Source organism: Perissodus microlepis, chromosome 12, assembly GCF_051167445.1.
Source record: "Perissodus microlepis isolate ML-2025 ecotype Zambia chromosome 12, ASM5116744v1, whole genome shotgun sequence".
Lineage (NCBI taxonomy): Eukaryota > Metazoa > Chordata > Actinopteri > Cichliformes > Cichlidae > Perissodus > Perissodus microlepis.
This window is the reverse complement of record NC_140472.1, coordinates 29675766-29696094: the sequence shown is the minus strand read 5'-3', so window position 1 is coordinate 29696094 and position 20329 is coordinate 29675766. Positions and strand designations below refer to the sequence as shown.

At 39.2% G+C, this 20329-nt stretch overlaps 1 protein-coding gene across 1 annotated transcript; it reads right to left on the bottom strand.

The window, feature by feature from the left end:
• Positions 1 to 1044: 1044 nt before the first annotated feature.
• Positions 1045 to 19704, bottom strand: scarf2 (scavenger receptor class F, member 2). The gene is made up of 11 exons (XM_084946474.1): positions 19004 to 19704; positions 16462 to 16520; positions 16266 to 16367; positions 15301 to 15820; positions 14620 to 14838; positions 14282 to 14410; positions 13851 to 13954; positions 12583 to 12697; positions 12186 to 12283; positions 7181 to 7336; positions 1045 to 6616 (listed from the first exon to the last, which is right to left on the bottom strand). The coding sequence occupies exons 1-11, from the start codon at positions 19111 to 19113 to the stop codon at positions 5454 to 5456; spliced, it is 2775 nt and encodes a 924-aa protein (XP_084802600.1). The 5' UTR covers positions 19114 to 19704; the 3' UTR covers positions 1045 to 5453.
• Positions 19705 to 20329: the final 625 nt, after the last annotated feature.

The window sequence follows — 20329 nt, the reverse complement described above, 5'->3', positions numbered from 1 at the left end:
TTAATAATCTTCAACCACTTTCAAGTGTAACTCGACTCCACTTTCTTTCTGCTTTGCATTGCAGAAAATATTTGTCTTTTTCCCCCTCACTCATAAATTTCTTTCTTCCTTTCCTTGCAGGGACTGAAATGGCTACCAGATGTGGTTCCAATCTGTTCCTGTTGCCATAGAGACACAGGGACTGGAATAGGTTTTTTGAGTCCAGGGCTTTTGGCTGACTCATAGGCCTGAGTTTTAAAGCCTCGCTGTTTCTATAGACATGGCACATTGAGGGCGCCCCAGCTCCAAGTTATGTTTAGACTGGCAGCCGAAATGTCACTGAACCCCCTTCCCACACGCCTACCCCTGACTTTTTGACCAAGCTTTGCATTATCCAGTGTAGTAGCTCCTTTTTGTGCATTTATGTTGCAGTGCTACACGTAACCTTCAATGCCAAGTCAATAAATGAGTAAAAAATTACTTTAAGTTGATATGAAAAAGGACAAGTTCTGTAATTGTAAACCTGTTCTATTCACGAGCAGCAGGCACAGAAATCCATCAAAAGTTGTACACATGCTTAATCAACACGGTTGATCCTGAGATTCTGTGCAGTGGTGACATGCAATGCTCATTTCCAATCTGTGACTTTCCCACAACATGTCAAGGATGAAAAGACAGAGAACATGTTTTGGTATCCTCAGCTGAGAATCTTTTCCATCTGTGAGTTGCGGATGGGCAGATGGAGGCAGTTGTGTTAACATTCTTCTCTATTCTAGCAGTAAATCTGACTTCAGGCTGTTGTCACATGAAAGATGGTATGACTTTTTTTTTTTGGGGGGGGGGGGGGGGGTGCTCCTCGTGAGAGTGTACATTTCAGTATGGTCAGCAGCTCTGTGAAGCTCTACACAGGGGTTCTTTAAGCCTAATGCCTAATGCCAGCCTGAATGGCTTTGCCAAATGAATGATCCAAATGGCTATTAAAACTCCATGCATGCACCATATATGTCAACACCAAATGTCACTGGGTTTCATTCAATGCACAAAAATAAAGTAATACAAATAGAATAAAATAAAAGTATTTAATCTTCATCGTGACTAAAGTAGCATAATGTCTGAAAATACTGATGCAACAGAATCATCAAGGTTCATCCTCTTTGGACCATGAATTTAACTCCAATAATTTGTTACAATTCATTCAAGTCCAAAGCAAAGTGGCGGCGTGACTGGCACTTTGCCACTTGTATGACAAATAAGGAAACCATCACCACAATGATTAAATTGTTTGCTCTGCTCTACAAAAGACATCTTTTTAGAGTGCTCTGCAAAGGTCACATCAACATTATTGCTGTCAGTGTCAGTAAAAAGCTTTATCACACTGCTATCTCCATAAAAAAGTATTGGAAACCAGGCTTATGTTTTATAGCTCTGAAAATGTAGCATAAAACTTCTGTATGCATAACACATATGTACAGCTGTAAGTAGAACATCATGTCAAAAGAGCAGAAACCTAAACAAAGCCACTTCATCTTCTGGTTCCAATTACCCATCACATGACCTATCCATCCATCCTCATATACAACCATTCATCCTCCTTCATTGCCTTGTGGCCCAGTTTTGGCTATATCCCCTTTTCTCCCTTCCAAAAGACGACACATATGCAGCGCGTGATTAACTCCTTAACACAGAGTTTCCACTGTTTTTCCTTCATGAAAGAAGTGCTTGTCCCCCCTTCCTGAAGGAGCCAAACTGACAGTCCCCTGGTTCCCTCAGGGTCTTTGAAGAGCCGCTATGACCGAATGACTGTGAGAACATCCGCAGTACTGTGTAGCCTAACAGCTGAGACTTAAAAGAATGGATAAAATAAAAGTGGATCTGTTAAGGAGAATACAATACATGATGTATTACAAAATGTATACTTCTTTACCTTGTTGTTTTTCTAGTGGACTGTACACTGGAATCAGGCAATAGAAAAAGAAGCCAATAGGAGGTCATGATCCCATTAAAATGTCCAGGAGATGCAAAACGGTATACAATGATTGTCACAGGAAACTGATTCAATGAGGACTGTTTTTAAAGCTCTCTATAGCTACATGTATTGCTTTTTTATTCCAAAGAAGTAAATGAGGAAAAACCAACCAAATAACCATACACAAATGAAAAACAAATCAAAACTGCTATGAAAGAACCACAAAAGACAAAATACACCTTACAGTCAGTAATGTTTTCTGCAGCTTTTCAGGCCCTTTTCTACAAAAATGTTCTGTAAGCCAAAAAAAAAAGCACAGACCAGTCAGATAAAAATGGCCATTTCCTAATTACACAACATTACGGTCAAAAGTATATGGAATTGCTTCAGGAGTGGTATTATAGTACGACTGTACAACCCTTTTTGTATGAGTTCGTTTTTTGCAGGCAACAATAACAAATGGAAGGAACACAAAGGTTACAAGGTTCTTCTGCAGCTATCAATGCCATATAATTACACTCTGCGTCATGCAGTTAAGTTTCACATGAACATAACATCAACAGAGAACAATTACAAAGCCAATGTAAACTTGACCGGAGGAAAGCACTCATACTCCAAGTTTGCTTCAGAGCCCAAACTAAGCAACAAAAGAAAACAAAAAAGAGAATGCAACATAAAAGTAAATTCAATGATGTCAAGGAAAACATATAGGCACTGAAAAGGTCATATAAGCACAGCTTACAAAGATAATAAAATTTACACAATGTATACAATGTTGAAAAAACAAATCACCAGGGAAATATGTTGTACCTTGATAAAAACACAAAACAGCAATATTTGTGTGATGTGGACTTTTCAGACGGAAACACGCCATGGCACGTTGGTATAACTTTCTGCTTATTTTAATCCATTATCCATTATTTATAGCTCATATTGTGACAGTTATTTTCACGTGTGTATCTTGAAGAAAAATTGAATTTTTCCAGTTTGAGTATTTCACTCCAATACCATTTTTTTGTGTATGTATTTTAGGATCAGCAGTTAAAATAGAGACTGGCAATAGCATTAGGCAAAAATAGCTTTTTTCACTTAAACCGATCCACAGTTGAGGCAAATTATAAGACCCAAGTACCATCTAGTCTTACAGTCTACACCTTTTTATTTTAGCATGGTTCTGATAGCTTAAGATAATCTGATCCTTTAAGGTAGAAAAGATCTTAGTCAAGATTTAGTTCCAGAAAGTACCCAGGTGGCATAACACAACGTAATTTGAAATGAAAATACCTTTGACGCGATATCAACCTCCCTTTTTGACTAAACTGAAAGTACACAGAGACACATGGCAGACTTCTTCTGTAGTCTGATCTGTAAAGAATGCCACTAGTGGTGAATATTTGAACAAAACTATATTTTACTTCTGATTAATAGGAGGATAGCATATAATGGTATGCTTTTTTTAAATAAAGCATACAAAACTAAAAATGATTCTCCATCACACAGAAAGTAAGTGAATTCAAAGTGAATAATAAGCATGAAATAAAATGAGGTGTGCTTTGGGGTTTCATTTTTGGTTTAGTGGTTTAGCTGATTGAATAAAACATACAGTAAGAGCACATTATGTTGGCTTGGGTTAAGCAGAAGTATGGAAAAGCCATGTATATGAAATAGCTGGACAAAGGAGAGCAAAAGGCTGAAAATCCCTAAATACTTTATTTCTGTATGGAAAAGGAAGCAGTAATAACGCTCAAAGCGGAATTAAATCTGTCTCATAAGTATGGATAATTTCGTTAGATGATTCTAAATGTAGTATTTCACGTGTACCTGTGTGTCAAAATTTCAAATTTAGATGTGAAGAATAACATCGTTAAAAGCTTGGAGAGTAAAATTTTATAATTTAAGATAAACTTTCTTTTGCTAGAGATGCTGTTCTGCAGCAAATACAGCATAACTTAAAGTGTTTCTTTTAAGAATCAACATCAAATAGACCCTTATCTAAAATACATAAAAGAGATGAGGATTATATCCTAAACTAATTCAGGTGCAGATCTGTATTCCTGTGTGCTGGTACATCTAATTGGGGGGGGAGTAGCTTGGTATACTCTGAGGACCAATTTTTGGTTATTTTTAGTACCTTTAGTACCTGTGGAGAGCATATATAGAATAGCTATTTTTCTGACACCTGGGTGGCAAATTAGTTATCTAACCTCAACAGCAATTCATACTCAATTCGTAAATATATCTGCAGGCAAATATGAGGCGGTCAAACAGTAAAATAGGCCGGAGACATTATATCAATTTAATCCAATCATGCTAAGTCTGTGGCTGCAAGGTCACGTAGGAAAAATGTGTTTTTGCCTAATTCGGTACCCCAGTCATGAAATTATGCAAATGAAATTTTGGATAACCTGAAGTCCTAACACCAAGTTTTGTGTCACACTATAGGTGTGTCCAAGTTCAGTGGCCATGTTCTTGGAAGGATGTAAAACCTTATTTTTGGTTATGTTATGACTTCACTTCCTGTTTGAAAATTCTGATTGACTGCAATAAACAGGCACAGAAAAAAAATCACACGACTTTTGGTGTATAGATATCTCTAGTTACCTCGCACTTTGCTGAAGGTAGGAAAAACTGAAAAAATATTAATAAAGAGCAGTTTTTCAAAAGGGGGTCTCAAGTCCATGGAACTCTTTTGGTTTTAATAAATCAAATGAAAACTCATTGCCCTTAAATTAAAAAAAAATGCATGTAATAACTCATTTACTACTAAGTAAGTTTTTTAGTGTCAATTTTAAAGCCTTTTTTTTTTTTTTTTTTTTAAATACCACATGACAGATAATGATGACACCATGCTCTGAAGACAACCCAATCCCAAGAACTTCAACTATACCTTTTTAAGAGAAAAAAATGGGGATGTACTTTAAAGGTTAAATCTTGCAGTTTGACCAGCTGGTGGTCCTAGAGTGTTTATTCACTGAGATGAAACTTTGAATGGGGACAATTCTCTGCCCCTTTGTACAGAGTTTAATTTTTCAAAACTTTTTATGATACAGTGTAAGGGTTGCCATACAAGCCAGTGGTAGAACTGAAAGAAAAAAATCTTATGGATGTCTAAGCATATAAGCAACGTATAGTGGTGGACATACTGCAGAATAAAAGAAATGAATGAACTTTGGATTATGCTTTTGCACCACTGTTCTCACAGTTGTGTCCAGTTTAGGCACAGGTTGTGGTGTGAGGTTGATATATAGTTGTTACTTTAAAAAAAGGACTCCTGAAACGTAATACAATCATGTATATAGGTTATTATAATACACCTTACCAATATGACTCAACTGTTCCTCTTGATTTAAAGCACTTCTTATTCTTGACTGGTCCTGGATTCGCCCTAAACTCTAACAGTAAAATTACAATTCCTTGACCGAAAAACTATGTTGTGGTTAAACTTCCAACAAATTCTAGTCTTTTGCAAATCCATCATAAACTTTGTGCAATTTGTAGTTCAAAACACTTATTTCACAACCTGTGGTGGCATAATAGCTGTCTTTTGCTGTGGTGTTTTACTTTCAGATGTATCCAAAGTACCTTCCTTTCCTTTCTTCCTGGGTGGTTTTTTTATGGGAGTCTTCTTTGGTGTAGGATCCAGTGGGTCCCCTGTCCTGGAGCCGTTCAAGTCCTGCTTTTCCGGGCTCTTGGCTTCAGGGGTCCCAAGGTTGGTTTTTACAGGTGCCACCATTTTCTGTAGGCTACTTGAGGTGGGCAGCTGGGGTTTGGTGGAGCCTTGCTCAATCTGGCTCAATCCAGTGGAGCCGGTTCTTTTGGCTTTCTGCGGCGGTGTGGGCTTCTCCCGGTTTGCCCTTGGTGTGGAGAGACCATTGGTCTTTGTCAGCCCTGTTCCCTCATTCCTGTTGATGCTTTGGGTTTTTTCCTTGAGCTGAGCGGCAAGCAGCGTAGCAGCCTCTGAGTTCATATGAGGATGGATGACCTTTGGGCTCTTGGGTGGCTCCTTAGGGGCCTGCTTTGAACTATCAACACTTTTCTTTTCAGGTGAGGAGCAGTGAAAATTACTTATCTTCTTGAGGGCACTCTGAACAACACCATTGATGTGCTCCATGTGACTGGGACTGCCGTGCTCATCCCCAGACTTTTTACCTCGCAGAGGTTTGTGTTTTTTAGGGGAGCCACTGGCATCTGCCTCCTGCCCCTCCTGTATCTTCTGTCGATCATGATGCTTTTCCTTTATTCTTTGCCACTCTTCACTCTTAGATGAGCCATCACTTGAACTTCTCTTTTTCTCCTTTGACACTGCAAGTGCCTTAATTCCCCCCTGCTGCTCAGGCTGGGGAGACCCTGTGGTATTCCCGTGTATCCACGACACCTTGGGTTTAGTGGATGGGTCTGGTGGCCGTGGTTTGGGCTTGCCAGGTGAAGGCGGTGGCTTTCCATTGCGCTTGGCCTCTAATATAGGAGTGCCATCTCTATCCTTGCCACTGTTCTCATCCTCCTTCGACTGCTTGGAGAGGCGGGCGACCAAGGCATACTGTGGCTCACTGCCTTCTGTTTTGGTTACACTTGTGTCTTTCAGGGAGGTGTATTCACCAGCGTCATCTTCATCAGGGACAGCTTCTGGCTTCTCTGCTGCAGGGCTGGGGCTCCGCTTGTCATTGATGGAGTCTGTGGATCATTGGCAGATCAAGAGATGCTACTCAAAAATGGTGTTTGTTTATTTCAATCCTGATTATACGTGCTGTTGCAGCATTACATTACTTGATATGATCACTACGCTTACTGCATGTTTGCTGTTGTTCAATTATTCTGAAAATAACTGGGTCAATAACTGGGTCAATTCGGCAACTTGATGATCTTACTCAAAATCCATTTTTGGAAAGAGACCCACATCAAAGAGAAACAGACTAAAACTGGCTAAAGCATCATTTGCAATTTCATAGTTCAAGATTAGAAACTGACGGAATGGGTGTTTTCCACCAAACTTTAAGGATTTAGTCACTGTTTGGATGTGTGCAATATGCTGACTTGACCATTCCATTTCCTGTTTATGCTCTTCTTGTTCTCAAAGGAGAATCTAAATTTAAATGGCATGAATGCCAACTATTATCTAGCTATTAGAGAAGTGAGTGAGTCACTGGATAATCACATTGGGGAATATGATTATCTTGCATGTGTGTCCATACAAGATAGCTGAACTGTTTTTTTTGTTTTTTTTACATGATTACTCACCTTCATGCGGAACACAGTAAACTGGCCCCTCATCTCCGCTCTCAAAAGAAGAGAAGGACCCCTGGGATGACCAGGAGGAGGGGGAGTGCTGTTCAGCCACAGAGGGGGGCTCAATGAAGCTGCAGTTGAAGGTGTTCTCTGGGTCATGGTGGGCTACTGAGAACAAAAACAAATGCAAAAGTCAAAAGGTCAGTCAGAGGGTTTTTTTTTTTTACTGTGTTACAGGACAAACAGTCTGCTCTTACTCAGTCTCACAGCAAAGTTGTAGAAAGCATTGGTTTAACTAACTCTGTAGAAAAATAGGTTTTAAATGTGAGCTAACAAAGGCTCTGACACTATGAGTTTCTAAAAGCAAATGGTGATATTTTCATACCCATTCATAATTTATTAGCTGGAGCTGAATTCCCACAGCTGACGACATTCAGATTTTCTTTAGAGTTTGCTTGGAAAATCTTAACCAACAAACAACACTCTTTATAATATACAGTATACTAATAAAGAGCTGAATGGTAAGATAAAACGTTGCAATGTTATGTGGTTGCTTACTGTCTCTGCTGGGCTTTTCTAGTATTTTGTGGGTTCAGCAAAATGAACCACAAATGGGTTCTTCATCGTCATCTTCCACTGAGTCCTCTCCCTAACGATAAGTAGGTCAAGTCATGTTTCCCTCTCACAATCTCCCTTTCGCTCTCTCATTCTTCTGTCCTCAGACACTACAGCATTCTGCTAACCCTTCAGTCTCAGGACAGCTGCGCTTTCTGAAGGGTACTTAGGCTTAATCTTCCCATCTGGTGTGAACCGGACTAAACCGTACTGGGTGTTAACTTGCATGACCGGCCACATCAGATGCTCCTGTTTATATTCCTGATGACACATGGGTCCATGCGTTTGTTTAGACCTTAGATAAACCATCTATGGAAGGAATCCCCTAACTACCAGGACACTGGCCAAGAACAAATCACGGCTTCTTTAGATGGTTTTTTTTTTTGATTATACCTAAAACAATTTGCTAGTTTAAAAGATCTACAGCTAGATTTTTGCAGCCTGACTTGCAGAAATGTATCTCTCTATATTCTTGCTGCATTTGTATCAGTGTTTGATATGAGTGCACTTTTAAAATGTTACAAAAGAAGAAAATCCAGCAGATTATCTGCATAGACGCTGTTTTTATTCTCCCATTATAGCAAACAAGTCTGGTTTATCTGTCACCCTAAACCAGTCTGAAGTTTATTCTCTTGCCTCCCATGTGAATCCATGTGGCTCACACCATGTGACTTTCTGTTGAGCCTTTTGTGCTTTCAACTTTTTCTCCAAAAACAACATGATTGAGTCATGTTTTCCCCTTTAGTTTGCTGGGTTTTATCTGAATTTCTAGTTTCTAATTTAATTTTACGTTGCCCCTTTCAATCTGTTTTGAAAGTCAAGGTTTTGCCTTAGATATATGACTCACTTGGTTATTTTTACATTGATCTAAAATGGTTCCTTAAAAGGTTTCCTTCTTTCATCAAAACAAGAAGTATAACTCCCTGAACAAAATATTTGATTTTGGGGTTCTATTGTCTTGTTTTATGCACTGAGGGGTGAATGTCAAAACAGGTGCAACATGTCTGTCTCAACTACTTGTATATATAAAGAGGTCACAAGATAGTATTTTTAAACACAGAGGACTTACATTTCCATTATCGTTTTAAGATATCCCCATAACAATCTGCTATCTCTATATTTTATATTAATTTATTTATAAAAATAAATCTGAAGCGAGAATGGAACTTCAATGTAAGATCGAAAACTATTTATGCTTAAGTAAATATTTGAATTATACAGGAAAAAAGCTATTGTATATGTCTTTTCCACCACTTGTGCAGGGTCCTCATAGTGTAGCAACAGGCAGACAGGCACAGACTGAAGGACAAAGGAATGTAGAACGGCAAAGATTTCAGTCATGTTAGTCAGCGATCTAACACATGGGCATTTTGCAAGTGATGTATGCAGCGATGAACAACTGCTGTCCTTAAAAATTGCTTGGTCCAGACTGTGAGTCTAGTAAGGAAGATCGCTATGCTGACTAGACGCCACTGTGATCCCTCTGTGCATGAAGGCCAACACACAACAGGGTATTATTGACCCATCTCCACAACAGAACTCCACCACCACAGTTGCTCAGTAGGGTGGTGGAAGTCTAGAGGATACAACAAGAAAGTTGATAGATCAAACACCTGGTCCATCTCTAGAAAACTGTGCACTGAATAATAATATGATTCACCAGTAATAACAGTAAATAAAAATATACTTCAGCCTAAAACAGCATGGACCCATCTTGCAACGTTGCATGTAAATTCTCATATACAGAGCCAGCGTACAGCCTACAGCCATTTGGACACTTCTGTTTTAAAAGAATGAATATATACAGCAGTATAACAGTAACTGGGTCATTCTAGTAAAAGCCAAAGTGTGACTTTGAGAAAATATTCTGACTTTTTGATTAGATAACTCCCAACTACACTGTGAGTATTGCAGCAAACACATTTGCAATACCAGCCAAACTTTGCCCGGATAAATAAAGAAGAAAAAAAGCAGCTGGTCTTAGCATCCGTCCATGAGGAAGCGTTTGGATATAGAGGAGGCAAGGAATGCCAGACAGACACGAATGTGCAGGGTGTGGAGTAAATATGCTTAGAAAGGAATGTTAAAATGCAAGCAAACAGCATTAGTTTCACCAAGAGGGAAATAGGTGACAGTGTGTTTATATAGGTTTTTTTTTTTTATTGAGTCTAACTTTGCTAGGACTAAATGCTGTCCTTTAATTCATCCCTGACTTCTAAAATGTAGTTCCCATGCTGATAAATACTGCATTTTTCAATTTCAGGAAAATAAAGACAAATTAATTTTCAAAAAGTCTTATATTTTAAAAAAAAGCAGGCACGTGGAGGCATAATGTAAAAGATTTTCATTTAGGGTACTGTGGTTCAACTTCCATGTGTTTCCAGATGTTTATTTAGCTTAATTTTCATTGACTGTTTATTATTGTTTATAAACATACCATTTCAAAACATTGACCACATTAGATATTTCTCCACCATGTTCTGCTTTATCAGACCATTACATTTGACTGATAGGACAGCAAGAACTCAAATGGCAAATATAGGCTGACTATAAACATTTTTAAATACTACAAACAAACTGAAAATTGAATTTAGTTTCATGGGAACTTAATTTTTAGGTGAGAGCCAACACCCCCCAGCCCCCATCTCCCCTACCCCTGTTTTATTATCATTTGGTCTTACCACATCTGTTGCCACTGACCCTGATGTGGATAAATCACACTTCTGACACTAGCTGGGGTAAATTTGACCACTTCCTGTTTCCAGCCCTATGGCCCCCCTCTGGAATGTGTGTGTGTTTGTGTGTTCTGTGTGCAGGACTGTGTGGCTTCAGTCGGAGCTGGAGTTTCTAAATGTTGGCAAACCATGCTTCTGTGAGTAGCACAAATGCAAGCAGGGTAGCAAAGATTTATGCAGGACAAACGAAGGAGAAGATGAAGGGTGGTATGAGGGTCTGCCTTCAAGTCTGACTGCAACATTTTTCACATTTACTGTCTAAAACTTTTGAAACTTTAGTTTTTCAAGGCCTAAAAATAGATTTTTCTTTACTTGCATTCTTAAGAAATCCTTTTACCTACATGATTTGCACTTACTCACAAATAAGCATTAATGTCCCATAGGATGACACAGGCAACACAGTCCATGTGTTGTATTTTCAAATGAGGCATAATGTGGACAGATTATAGCTTAAATAATCAGTTGGAAAAATGAGAAAGCACATGCTGCTCAGACTTGGAAAAGAAACCAGGTCATTATGATTTAACCCCTTATGCACTACACTGACTTCAAAAACACATTTTAAAGCATCTGTCTTTTTCAGAAAACACAAATCAAAGTAAGGTTAGGAACATCTGTGTCACTGACCAGCCATATATGCTTTTAGTCTGCAAAATGTTACAAAATACAGAGAGATAATTGGATTGACAGATTAACTAATCATTTCAGAATCAGAAAATGTCAGGATAAATCAGTGTCTTGAAAATATTGGAAATTCCATTTAACAGCAAATATTGCTTCTGCTGTCTGATATGATGCACAAATGAATGTATTTATTGCATAGGTAATGGGAAATGATTTGATAACAAACCTTAGTGTTTTAAAATTTAAACAACTATAAGAATCTCTAAATCCGAAGCAAAAATAGCCATAATACGTTGACTAGTCTGACGTCTGTAGAAAAGCAAAGCAAAAAAACGAAAAAAAACCCCAAAGCCTGGGGTCACAAACACATCTGTCACACACCACGAGACCTCCACATGGAGCAGCAGAACTACAGCGTCCACCCAAACAGTGCAGCCTTTGATAGCTCGTCACTCACCACCACGTGGGGCCCCCAACAACCACTGGCTTTCTTTTTAATAACACAGCCTCCTCCTCAGCACAAGAAAAAATATTCTTGTGAAGAAGATGATGGAAAAGAGTAAAGAAAATAGGGAGAAAAAAGCCCAAGTTTAGGGTCGTAATAATATGAACACATGGCATTTGGCAGTGCCAAGAATAATAATGGGCTCTAAAACCAGTACATTCTTTTCAAATGAAACCTCATACTCGCCTGGCAGCCACCATACACTTTTCAACCCTATTCATCTTCTAGGCAGCAGCCTAAGGTAGCACTAAAAGAAAATGCTTACACTGATTGACAGACATTAGCGTCATTGTCTACATGACGTTAAAATTAAAAACATTTGAAAGCACTGATAGCCACTAAAACACAGTTTTTATACCATCTGATATCTACGGTATACTGCTTACACAGAATATCATTACATTCACTGGCTTTTACTGAATCTAATAAAAATATACATTTTAGCAGACTGTGCAAGAATCAAAGACAAAGATTACAGAGAATACAGAAGCTTCTGGTAGCACTGTGGTGGTATATGAGAAATAGTTTTCGGGCTCACCGACTACTTTGGGCAGTTTCTGTCTCCTCAGTGGAATACGGGGAAGTTTAGTGCTGATTCTGCTGAATCGTCCACACAAGATCCGTTTGGCTTTTTTGCTGTTGAAAAGGGATGACGCCATGGAAATCCAAATGAATCATTCAAACTAGGCATTTTAAACCTGGCCCTCTGCCTCTTTTGAGGGCTCAGGGACTGCTCATATTGCTATTCACAATATAATGTCAATATATAAAAGCTCTTGAAATACAATTTATGTGCATTTATTAATTTAACAACCTGTGAGAAAAGGTACAAAGAAAATATTTTTCTCTGTTTTTATAACCCGGGCAGGCCTCCTAATAGAAACTCAAGCCCCTAATGTGGACCGCTGAGGTGAAGGCACCTATCTGTCACTCACTTGTGGTTGTCTTTGTGCCGACAGAGGCAGCAGCAGCACAGCAGTGAGAGGAGGACAATCAGTAAAAAGGAGACCAAGGTCCCAGCTGCAATCACACCCATCCGCTGGTTGGGCTCTGAAAGACAAAATGCAGGGAATGGTGGGTGTGCCACAATGTGTTGGTGAAGTCTGAATGCCAGTTTCAACAAATAGCTCTCTCAGTCATAGCTAAAACAAAAAAGCGTGGCATGTAGGACATTATTACAAATTAATATGAAATCGCATTGAAGATACCATAATATAGCGTTTAACTCGTGTATTTATTAATCTGGCAGATTTGACAATAACTGTAGATTATAGCGCTGCCCCCTTTAAGACCAGTTGGGCTTTTATTGTTGATTTTCTGCAATTAGCTTCCTCCTCTCACACCCTCTTTGTTATAGACCCTTCATCATAACTCAAAGATTTATTAGCATCCCTCCCACTTGAAGTTTGATACACCCCAAAGACAATCAGTGGTGTATTATACAGTTATGGACACCATTTAGTATTGGGAAAGAGAGACAAGCACCAGAAGAGAAGTAACGCATAGGAGTAAAAAAGCAGTGAGCCTCGGGTTTTACGCTGTCACATACGTCTCTGGTTGTTGGGTGGTCTGTCCTTGACATGTTGTCACCCTCAATTTGGAATGGAGTTGAGGTAAAAGTAGCAAAGGGTTAGTTTATCACTGACCAACTTGCCACCACCCATCATGTTCACTAGCCAAAATTCATGCAGTCTTTGTGTGTGATATTCTCCACGTCTGCCTCCAATAATCTCTTTCCAAACAGTATTTTTTCTCTATTCTCTGTATCCATTCCAGTTTCTCATTTTCCTTTCCTTTCCTCCATCCCTTTCTTTTTTTCTTCCTTCCTTTCTCTCTTCTGCGGCTGGACAGGAACAGAGCCAACAAACACAGCCATAAAAAGGACACCGGTCTAGGTCTGGAAACACAATCAAGGCCCTTTGGTGTCCCACTACACACACTGACCTAAATAGATGTATTTGTTGCTACTCAGCATATACAGCCAACTATTAGAAATTTAATATGCAGGCAGTATTGCTGGCATGTAATTTACAAATAAACAGTTCAGAGCATTTGAATTCTTTTGGTGTGTACAGTATAAAGTAAGAAATATCTGTTCAAGTTAGGAGAATAAAAAAGCCCCACTAGTTTCTGACATACTCGCTAACCGCAACACATCAGTTAGCTCTTAAAAAACTAAAAGTAAAAATAAAGATTTTCTTACGGAGATAGCAGGCACCAGACACAGGATCACAGTTCTTGTCATGGCAAGAGCATGTCTGGTTACAGTTGATTCCATACTGGCCAGTTGGACAGGTCATATTGCAGCTTGACAACAGAGAAGAGACAGAAAACATCTGCTTAATGTTGAGTCTGAGTAACCAGTATGTTACATGGAACAAAAGAAGAAAGAAGGGGATAACTGGGATTAGCTCCATATCCCAATTGTTTCTGCTGTGTTTGAGAGAATTTTGCTTTTTTTGTTCCTAAATTTTATTTCATTAGTTTAAACACATGCATCAAAACACAAACTCAGATATATAAATGTGCTACAAACATCATATTACCACGTCCAACCCTTTGCCACTGCATACTGTACAGCTGTCAATGGTATAAACGAGGCTGTTTTTATCTTTGAGGTGTCGTTTAACTTACTATGTGCCATAAAACCCGGGGTCACAGAGGCACTCTCCGGTAACAACATGACAGATGCCATTAAAACAATGACTGCAGTTGTTTTCACAGTTCTCGCCATATGTGCCATTGGGGCAGCGCACCTCACACCTATCACACACAGAAAGAATGTCTTGATTACACATAATGTAATTTTAAAGCTTAGAAGTATGAGTCATGGTCATTACCACAGTGCCAGAAATAGTCTTGTAATTGCTAGTAGTTAAATATTTAAAAGGAATACTAAACAACAAAACAGCATGCTCTTTTCTTTACACATTTGCATGTGCGCACGTGCGTGTGTGTGCGTTTTTTTTTACCTGTCCCCAATCCAGCCAGGGTTACAGTGCGAACACTTGCCATAGATGGGCTCACAGTGGTGACCATCTTTACACGTAGGACACACTTCCTGGCAGTTTTCACCAAAAAAGCCCTTGGCGCAGACCTGATCACACCGAGTCCCATTCCATCCTCTCTCACATGTAATACAGCTTCCTCCTGTCACTTTACAGGGCTGCTGGCCTTTGCAGTGCCCACACCTGGTGGCAGCCAATGAAACACAGAGTTTTTTTTGTCTCCTCTTATCTAAATGTAATGAGACAGCTCAGTGATCAAAATCTTCATGAAACCAGCTGTATTAGTTTTCTTTAGATTCCTGCTCTAATCATTTGAAGGCGATAAACACTGAACCGTAGCAGTACTTGAAGCAATTGTACTGCACATTTCTTGTGTTGTGACAATGATTGTGGGACAATGTGAATACCATTACCTCCTGAATACCAGTTTCCATTGAATCTCGCTTGGGCATTGTTCCATTAAATTAGATAGACATGTTTAGATTTAAGATTTTAGATATGAAATCCTCTAAAACCCACAGACCTGCAATATCACATGGACCAGGCATGGAAACTCAACATTATGCATCTGAAAAGCTCAGAATTTCCTGTTTAAATAATGGTACACTGCTTTCTGCCTACTTTAAAAAAAAAAAAAAATCCCACCTGATCCTGCAGTTTTGACCATAAAATCCAGCAGGACATGGCTCCCTGCAGAACTTCCCACGGTACCCAGGCAGACAGGTACATGAACCATCAGCCTGGTTACACTTGCCATAGAGGCACTGGCAGTTTCGCTCACAGCGTGGACCCCAAAGCCTCTCCCTGCACTGGCAGCGTCCCGAGAACTGGTCGCATGGTGAATTGTTACAGTTACACTGGAGTGCACAGTTCCTCCCAGTCCAGCCAGGGTTGCACAAGCATCGCCCTGTCATCACATCACAGATTGAATTGATGCTGCAGTAGCAGTTGTTGTTGCACTGAGGACCCCAGAAGCCAGGATAGCATGTGCATTTTCCTGTTTCTTGGTCACACTTGCCCTTCTGGCAAAGACAAACATTCTCGCATTTAGGTCCCCAGCGATTGTGGTTGCAGGTGCACTCGCCGGTCAAATCATCGCACTGGCCATTGGGGTAACAGTGACATTCTCCCTTGCAGTCTGGTCCCCAGTACTCTGCAGGGCATTCTGTTAAAAGACAATGTAATCAGGAAAAGTTCTTACAGAGTCTAAGACTACAAATACTAGTAAAACTGGAATGTTGTACTTAGGCGCAGTAGTGCTTTGAGCTACAAACACTGACATTGGAACTTTGTGTAAAAGCATGTTATGATAACTAATTTGAGAGAAATATAAGAACTAGCTGATGCATAAAGAATGCCATTTATTATACATGTATTTGGTCATTTGGTCATCATCCAAAATCTTGAAGGTACATGAATTCTGAATACCTGTTTTTTTGGACTAGCCTTTGCCAACTTTTTAAGATATGTGTTGTGTCAATAAGCAATATGTTGAAAAACTGACTGCCGAGAGTACTGTACTGGAACATTTATATTTAACATGTAAAATGTATTTGCTTAATACCAGGAATGACACAAAATGAAAAATAAAGTGAGAAAAAAATTCTTACTGGTGTTACAGCTAGCTCCAAAGTATCCATGACGACAGCGGCATTCATTTGGCCTGACACACACCTCATTGTCCTTGCAGGTGAAGTTGCCTTCACAGAGGGCTGAGTTGAAAAGTATAGGCCATATTATTCTATTGGTGTGCACAATGAGCCATATGACATACTGCCAAATGTTAGCTCTAAGTGTGGTACATACGTGTCAGACATTCAGTTCCTAGCTGCCCCCATCCACTGCAGCACACTGGTGTTGATGATCTGGGGGGAAAAGGTACAGAATGAAAGGGGGGAAAGATGAAGCACTTGATTAAAATAAAGTAAAACAAATATATTTCAAGTGACAACATTCACACGAAGTTCCTGCTTCTTTGGCTTTGTGCTTCTTACTGATGCAGCTGTTGCCAAATTCTGCAAATGCAAGCAGAATGTGCTAAGCATATGCATTGCACATATGCTTAGCACATTGTTGTATAATTACCTCAATATGGTTCATTCCAATTTCTACAAGACACATACACTCAAAAGCTACTAGCTCCTGAAGCTCTACAGGCTTTTCCGCCTCCCCCAGCCTGTGATGCAGTGTGAATATTCAGAGGCAAAGTTTTGCAGACAAGTATTGGGCCTAACAGGAAAGAACGGCTGCATGTCCTCTTCCTCCCATGCCGGTGACCTCTGTGGGGCCACTGCAACACGTCAGCTTGCCCTAAATTGTTTGAAGATGGCAGTTTGTGTTCAGTTGATGGGAAGGGAGTAGCACAATCCTATTATCCTGCCAAAACCGGCACGTGTTCAAGATCATTGGTCAAACCTCTGAATTACTTGACTTGTATGAAAGGAAATTTTCCAAAGAATCTCTTTTTTTCTTTTTCATACAGTTTTGTTTAGATTTTTTTTGTTTGTTTCTTTTGTGTTTTGTTTTGTTTTTTGTTTTTTTCAAGTGTGCCACACCAAATTTGGACAAACTGTAATCAACCCTTTATAATTGACCCTTTGTTAACCATTAACATTAATCCAATCCATACCAGAATGCAGAAGGAGAAATTACCTTCACTGTTTAATGGAATTAATTTGGTCTTTACATGCTGTGTGCCTTTCATTACCACAGAAAGAATGCACGAACTACTTTCACAGACGACCTCAATTGCTGCTTTTTCACTGATTTGAAAATAAGATTTCTGCATTAGTGCTGAAAACACCACAAAGCCAGCAACTTTTTGCATTCTCAAAACACTGTTAGGAACACTTGAAGCTAGAAAACAATGACTATCGAGGGCACCGGCAAATGATTTTAGGATGTATTGCCATTAAAGCCAGATTCAGCAGTTGATTTTCCACTATAAGGAGACATATTGGAAATGCTGACTAGTTGTGATAAATAATGAACTACTTCCCTCTATTCATATGATTCAGGGCTATAAAAATAGAACAATAAATGAATAGTGGGGGGGGAAAAAAAGACAATTTAATGGTGAGTTCAGTGTCATGAATGTTGAAAAGTGCAAAGAGGGGCACAATATCAACCTTGTAGAGCAATAGAGGTCATGTACAGCATGCTGAAAACTTCATAGAGCATAACAATACTCTAGAACAGAATTTCCTTTCTGGCAAATGACAACGTTTTGCCCAGTGAGGCAAGATGACAGCACAACTTTAGCTTTTGAAGAGCAGCTGCTGATGACTTTCTTTCTGAGTGCACAGGAAAATACAGTGTGTGGCTTTTCAGATAAGCTATTCCCCCCCCTCTCTCTTTTTTCCAAATAAGCTATTTTTGGTCCGATAACATTTTCAACATAAAAAAAGGTTTAAGTGATAACTTTTACGCTCATCCATCCTAAAGTAATCAGATACAAGTACATGGTTACTTATCACACATTGTTTAGAACATACTGGAAAATGATCCCTGGATTACATTTGCTGTTTCTGGCCTACCACAATTTACAAAATTCAAAACATCAGTTTGAGCTTGGATACTGCAGTCAGCAATTATGGGCTTGGATGTTTTTCTTTTACACAAGTTACTGAAAGACTCAGGAGATCACCAAGAAATGCCTTTAGGATCACTTACTTTTGCTTTTATGACAGGATTTTAACCTAAATCCTATCAGTTTTGCGTTTCATTAACTCTTCCAAAATCTAGTTCTTAAAAGTGCATTATCAACAACACTATTAAATAGTGCCACGAGTGCTGTAAGGGTCTGTAAGAGCGCCCTCTTCAGAGCAACAAAAACATTTCGGTTCCAGATGTAGCACACACATCTGTATAGCTATGCTTTTCTTCGGTGGACTCCTCCTCTTGCTATCTTGCTATGGCTACACTGAACAGGGAGCGCGTTATATGTAAGGGAGAGGGGGTGGTGGGTCGACGTGACATAATGCATAAAAAACAAAGTGTTTCTAAGATCTCCTGACCTAAAATACGTATCTTTTAAATACTAAAGACGGCGGATGGCTTCACAAAATATTCGGCGACTTTGGAGGACCACTATTTACGCACAAGGCCACCAATGGAAACGTCAAATTTATAAAGTTACGCATTTTTCCACAAAACAATATATAAAAAAATACTTTGAATAACTACTTATTTCCCAACTCTAGCGGAACTTTTTTGAAAGAAGTTCCCATCCCCCCGAAAATGGAGAATAAGAAGCAAAAAATGTCATCTTATTGCAAATCTTATTGTACAAGCTGGTTTGCAGTAACAACAAATCGAATAGCTCCCATTTTCCCCCCTGCATGCTTACCCGGGTACTTTGCACACATTCCTGCCTTTGGGGTTGAGTTCTTGGCTGAAACCGGAGCAGAAGAAAAGACAAACCAACGCAAGAAAAGTAAAAGAGTTCTTTACTTCCATTGTACAAGCAGCAGCATCCTTCTAGACGCCGTATTTACGCCGCATTACCCTCATCCAAAAGTTACGACGGCTGGGTTTCAGTGTTCTTTGCACACTCCAGTTTCTTTAATGCACATAAAACGAATGCGCATCCCTTTAAAATAGGCTAATAAATCCTTAAGGTGTTTTAAAAAGTCTCGCCACCACCTACGCCATCGAGAAACTTTCCAAAACTGACCAGCGACGGCAGCTCCAACCGCAAGGGAGAAAAAGTCATAAAGCCAAAGTTGCAATCGCAGTAGTCTTAGTGAACGTCTTTTCTCCTGTTGTGTTACTTATTCCTTGAAAGAGGTCATAAGCCACATGCCTCCAGACTCAAAATGAATCAAATATTTTTTTCTCTTGCCAAAATGTGTCCTCGGAGCTTCTGGGAATGTGTAGACTGTTGATAATCTTTACAAAAAACAAAATTAAAATAAAGCAGAGTGTCGCTATGTCGCTTTTGTTCCTCTCGAAGGAGACGCGCTTAATCCTTAACTTTGGTCCTCTCTTGCGCTCTCAGGAGTGGCAGAAGGGAAATTCCTGATTTGTTACTCTATCTTTGGCTCAGTGCGCCATGCGTGAGCCACCAAATTTACATAAGCCTGTGCGCAACAGGGTCTGATTGAAGGAAAAGGGTTAAAAAGAAATAAAGAAAAAAATATATTGTGCTCCGTTCTTAGATTTTAACAAACAGTAGAGGTAATTACCTATATTGATGACATTTAGTGGAAATATTATATTTATTAACAAAAGTTATGTACATAGATCATCTTAGACGTTGACTTATTAGATTTATAAATATAATTTATAGAAGACTACGCATTTTCACCAAACCGTATTTTAAAGTAGTTGGGTTTTTTTTATTTTTTATTATTGTGTGAGCCTTTGTGTGGCGGCTTCAGGGGGCAGCAGTGTATTACCCACAACTGAGACAATAGCTCCCCCATCTGTCAACATGAACGTAGTGATGCTGATAGACAGTACCCTGCATTAAATCCTCTAAGTGCGTCCCACGTAAGTTGAACATATCACTTTTGTATGAGTGATTTTGTATCCATGAATTCATTTTAACAAACTGCAGCACTATACGTATTTCACATTCTTGTCTATATAGCAGTGTCTTCTGTGAACCTAATTTTGACTAAGTTGTGTCCTACACATTTACAACATATTGCTTCGTCGAAAAATGGAAAAC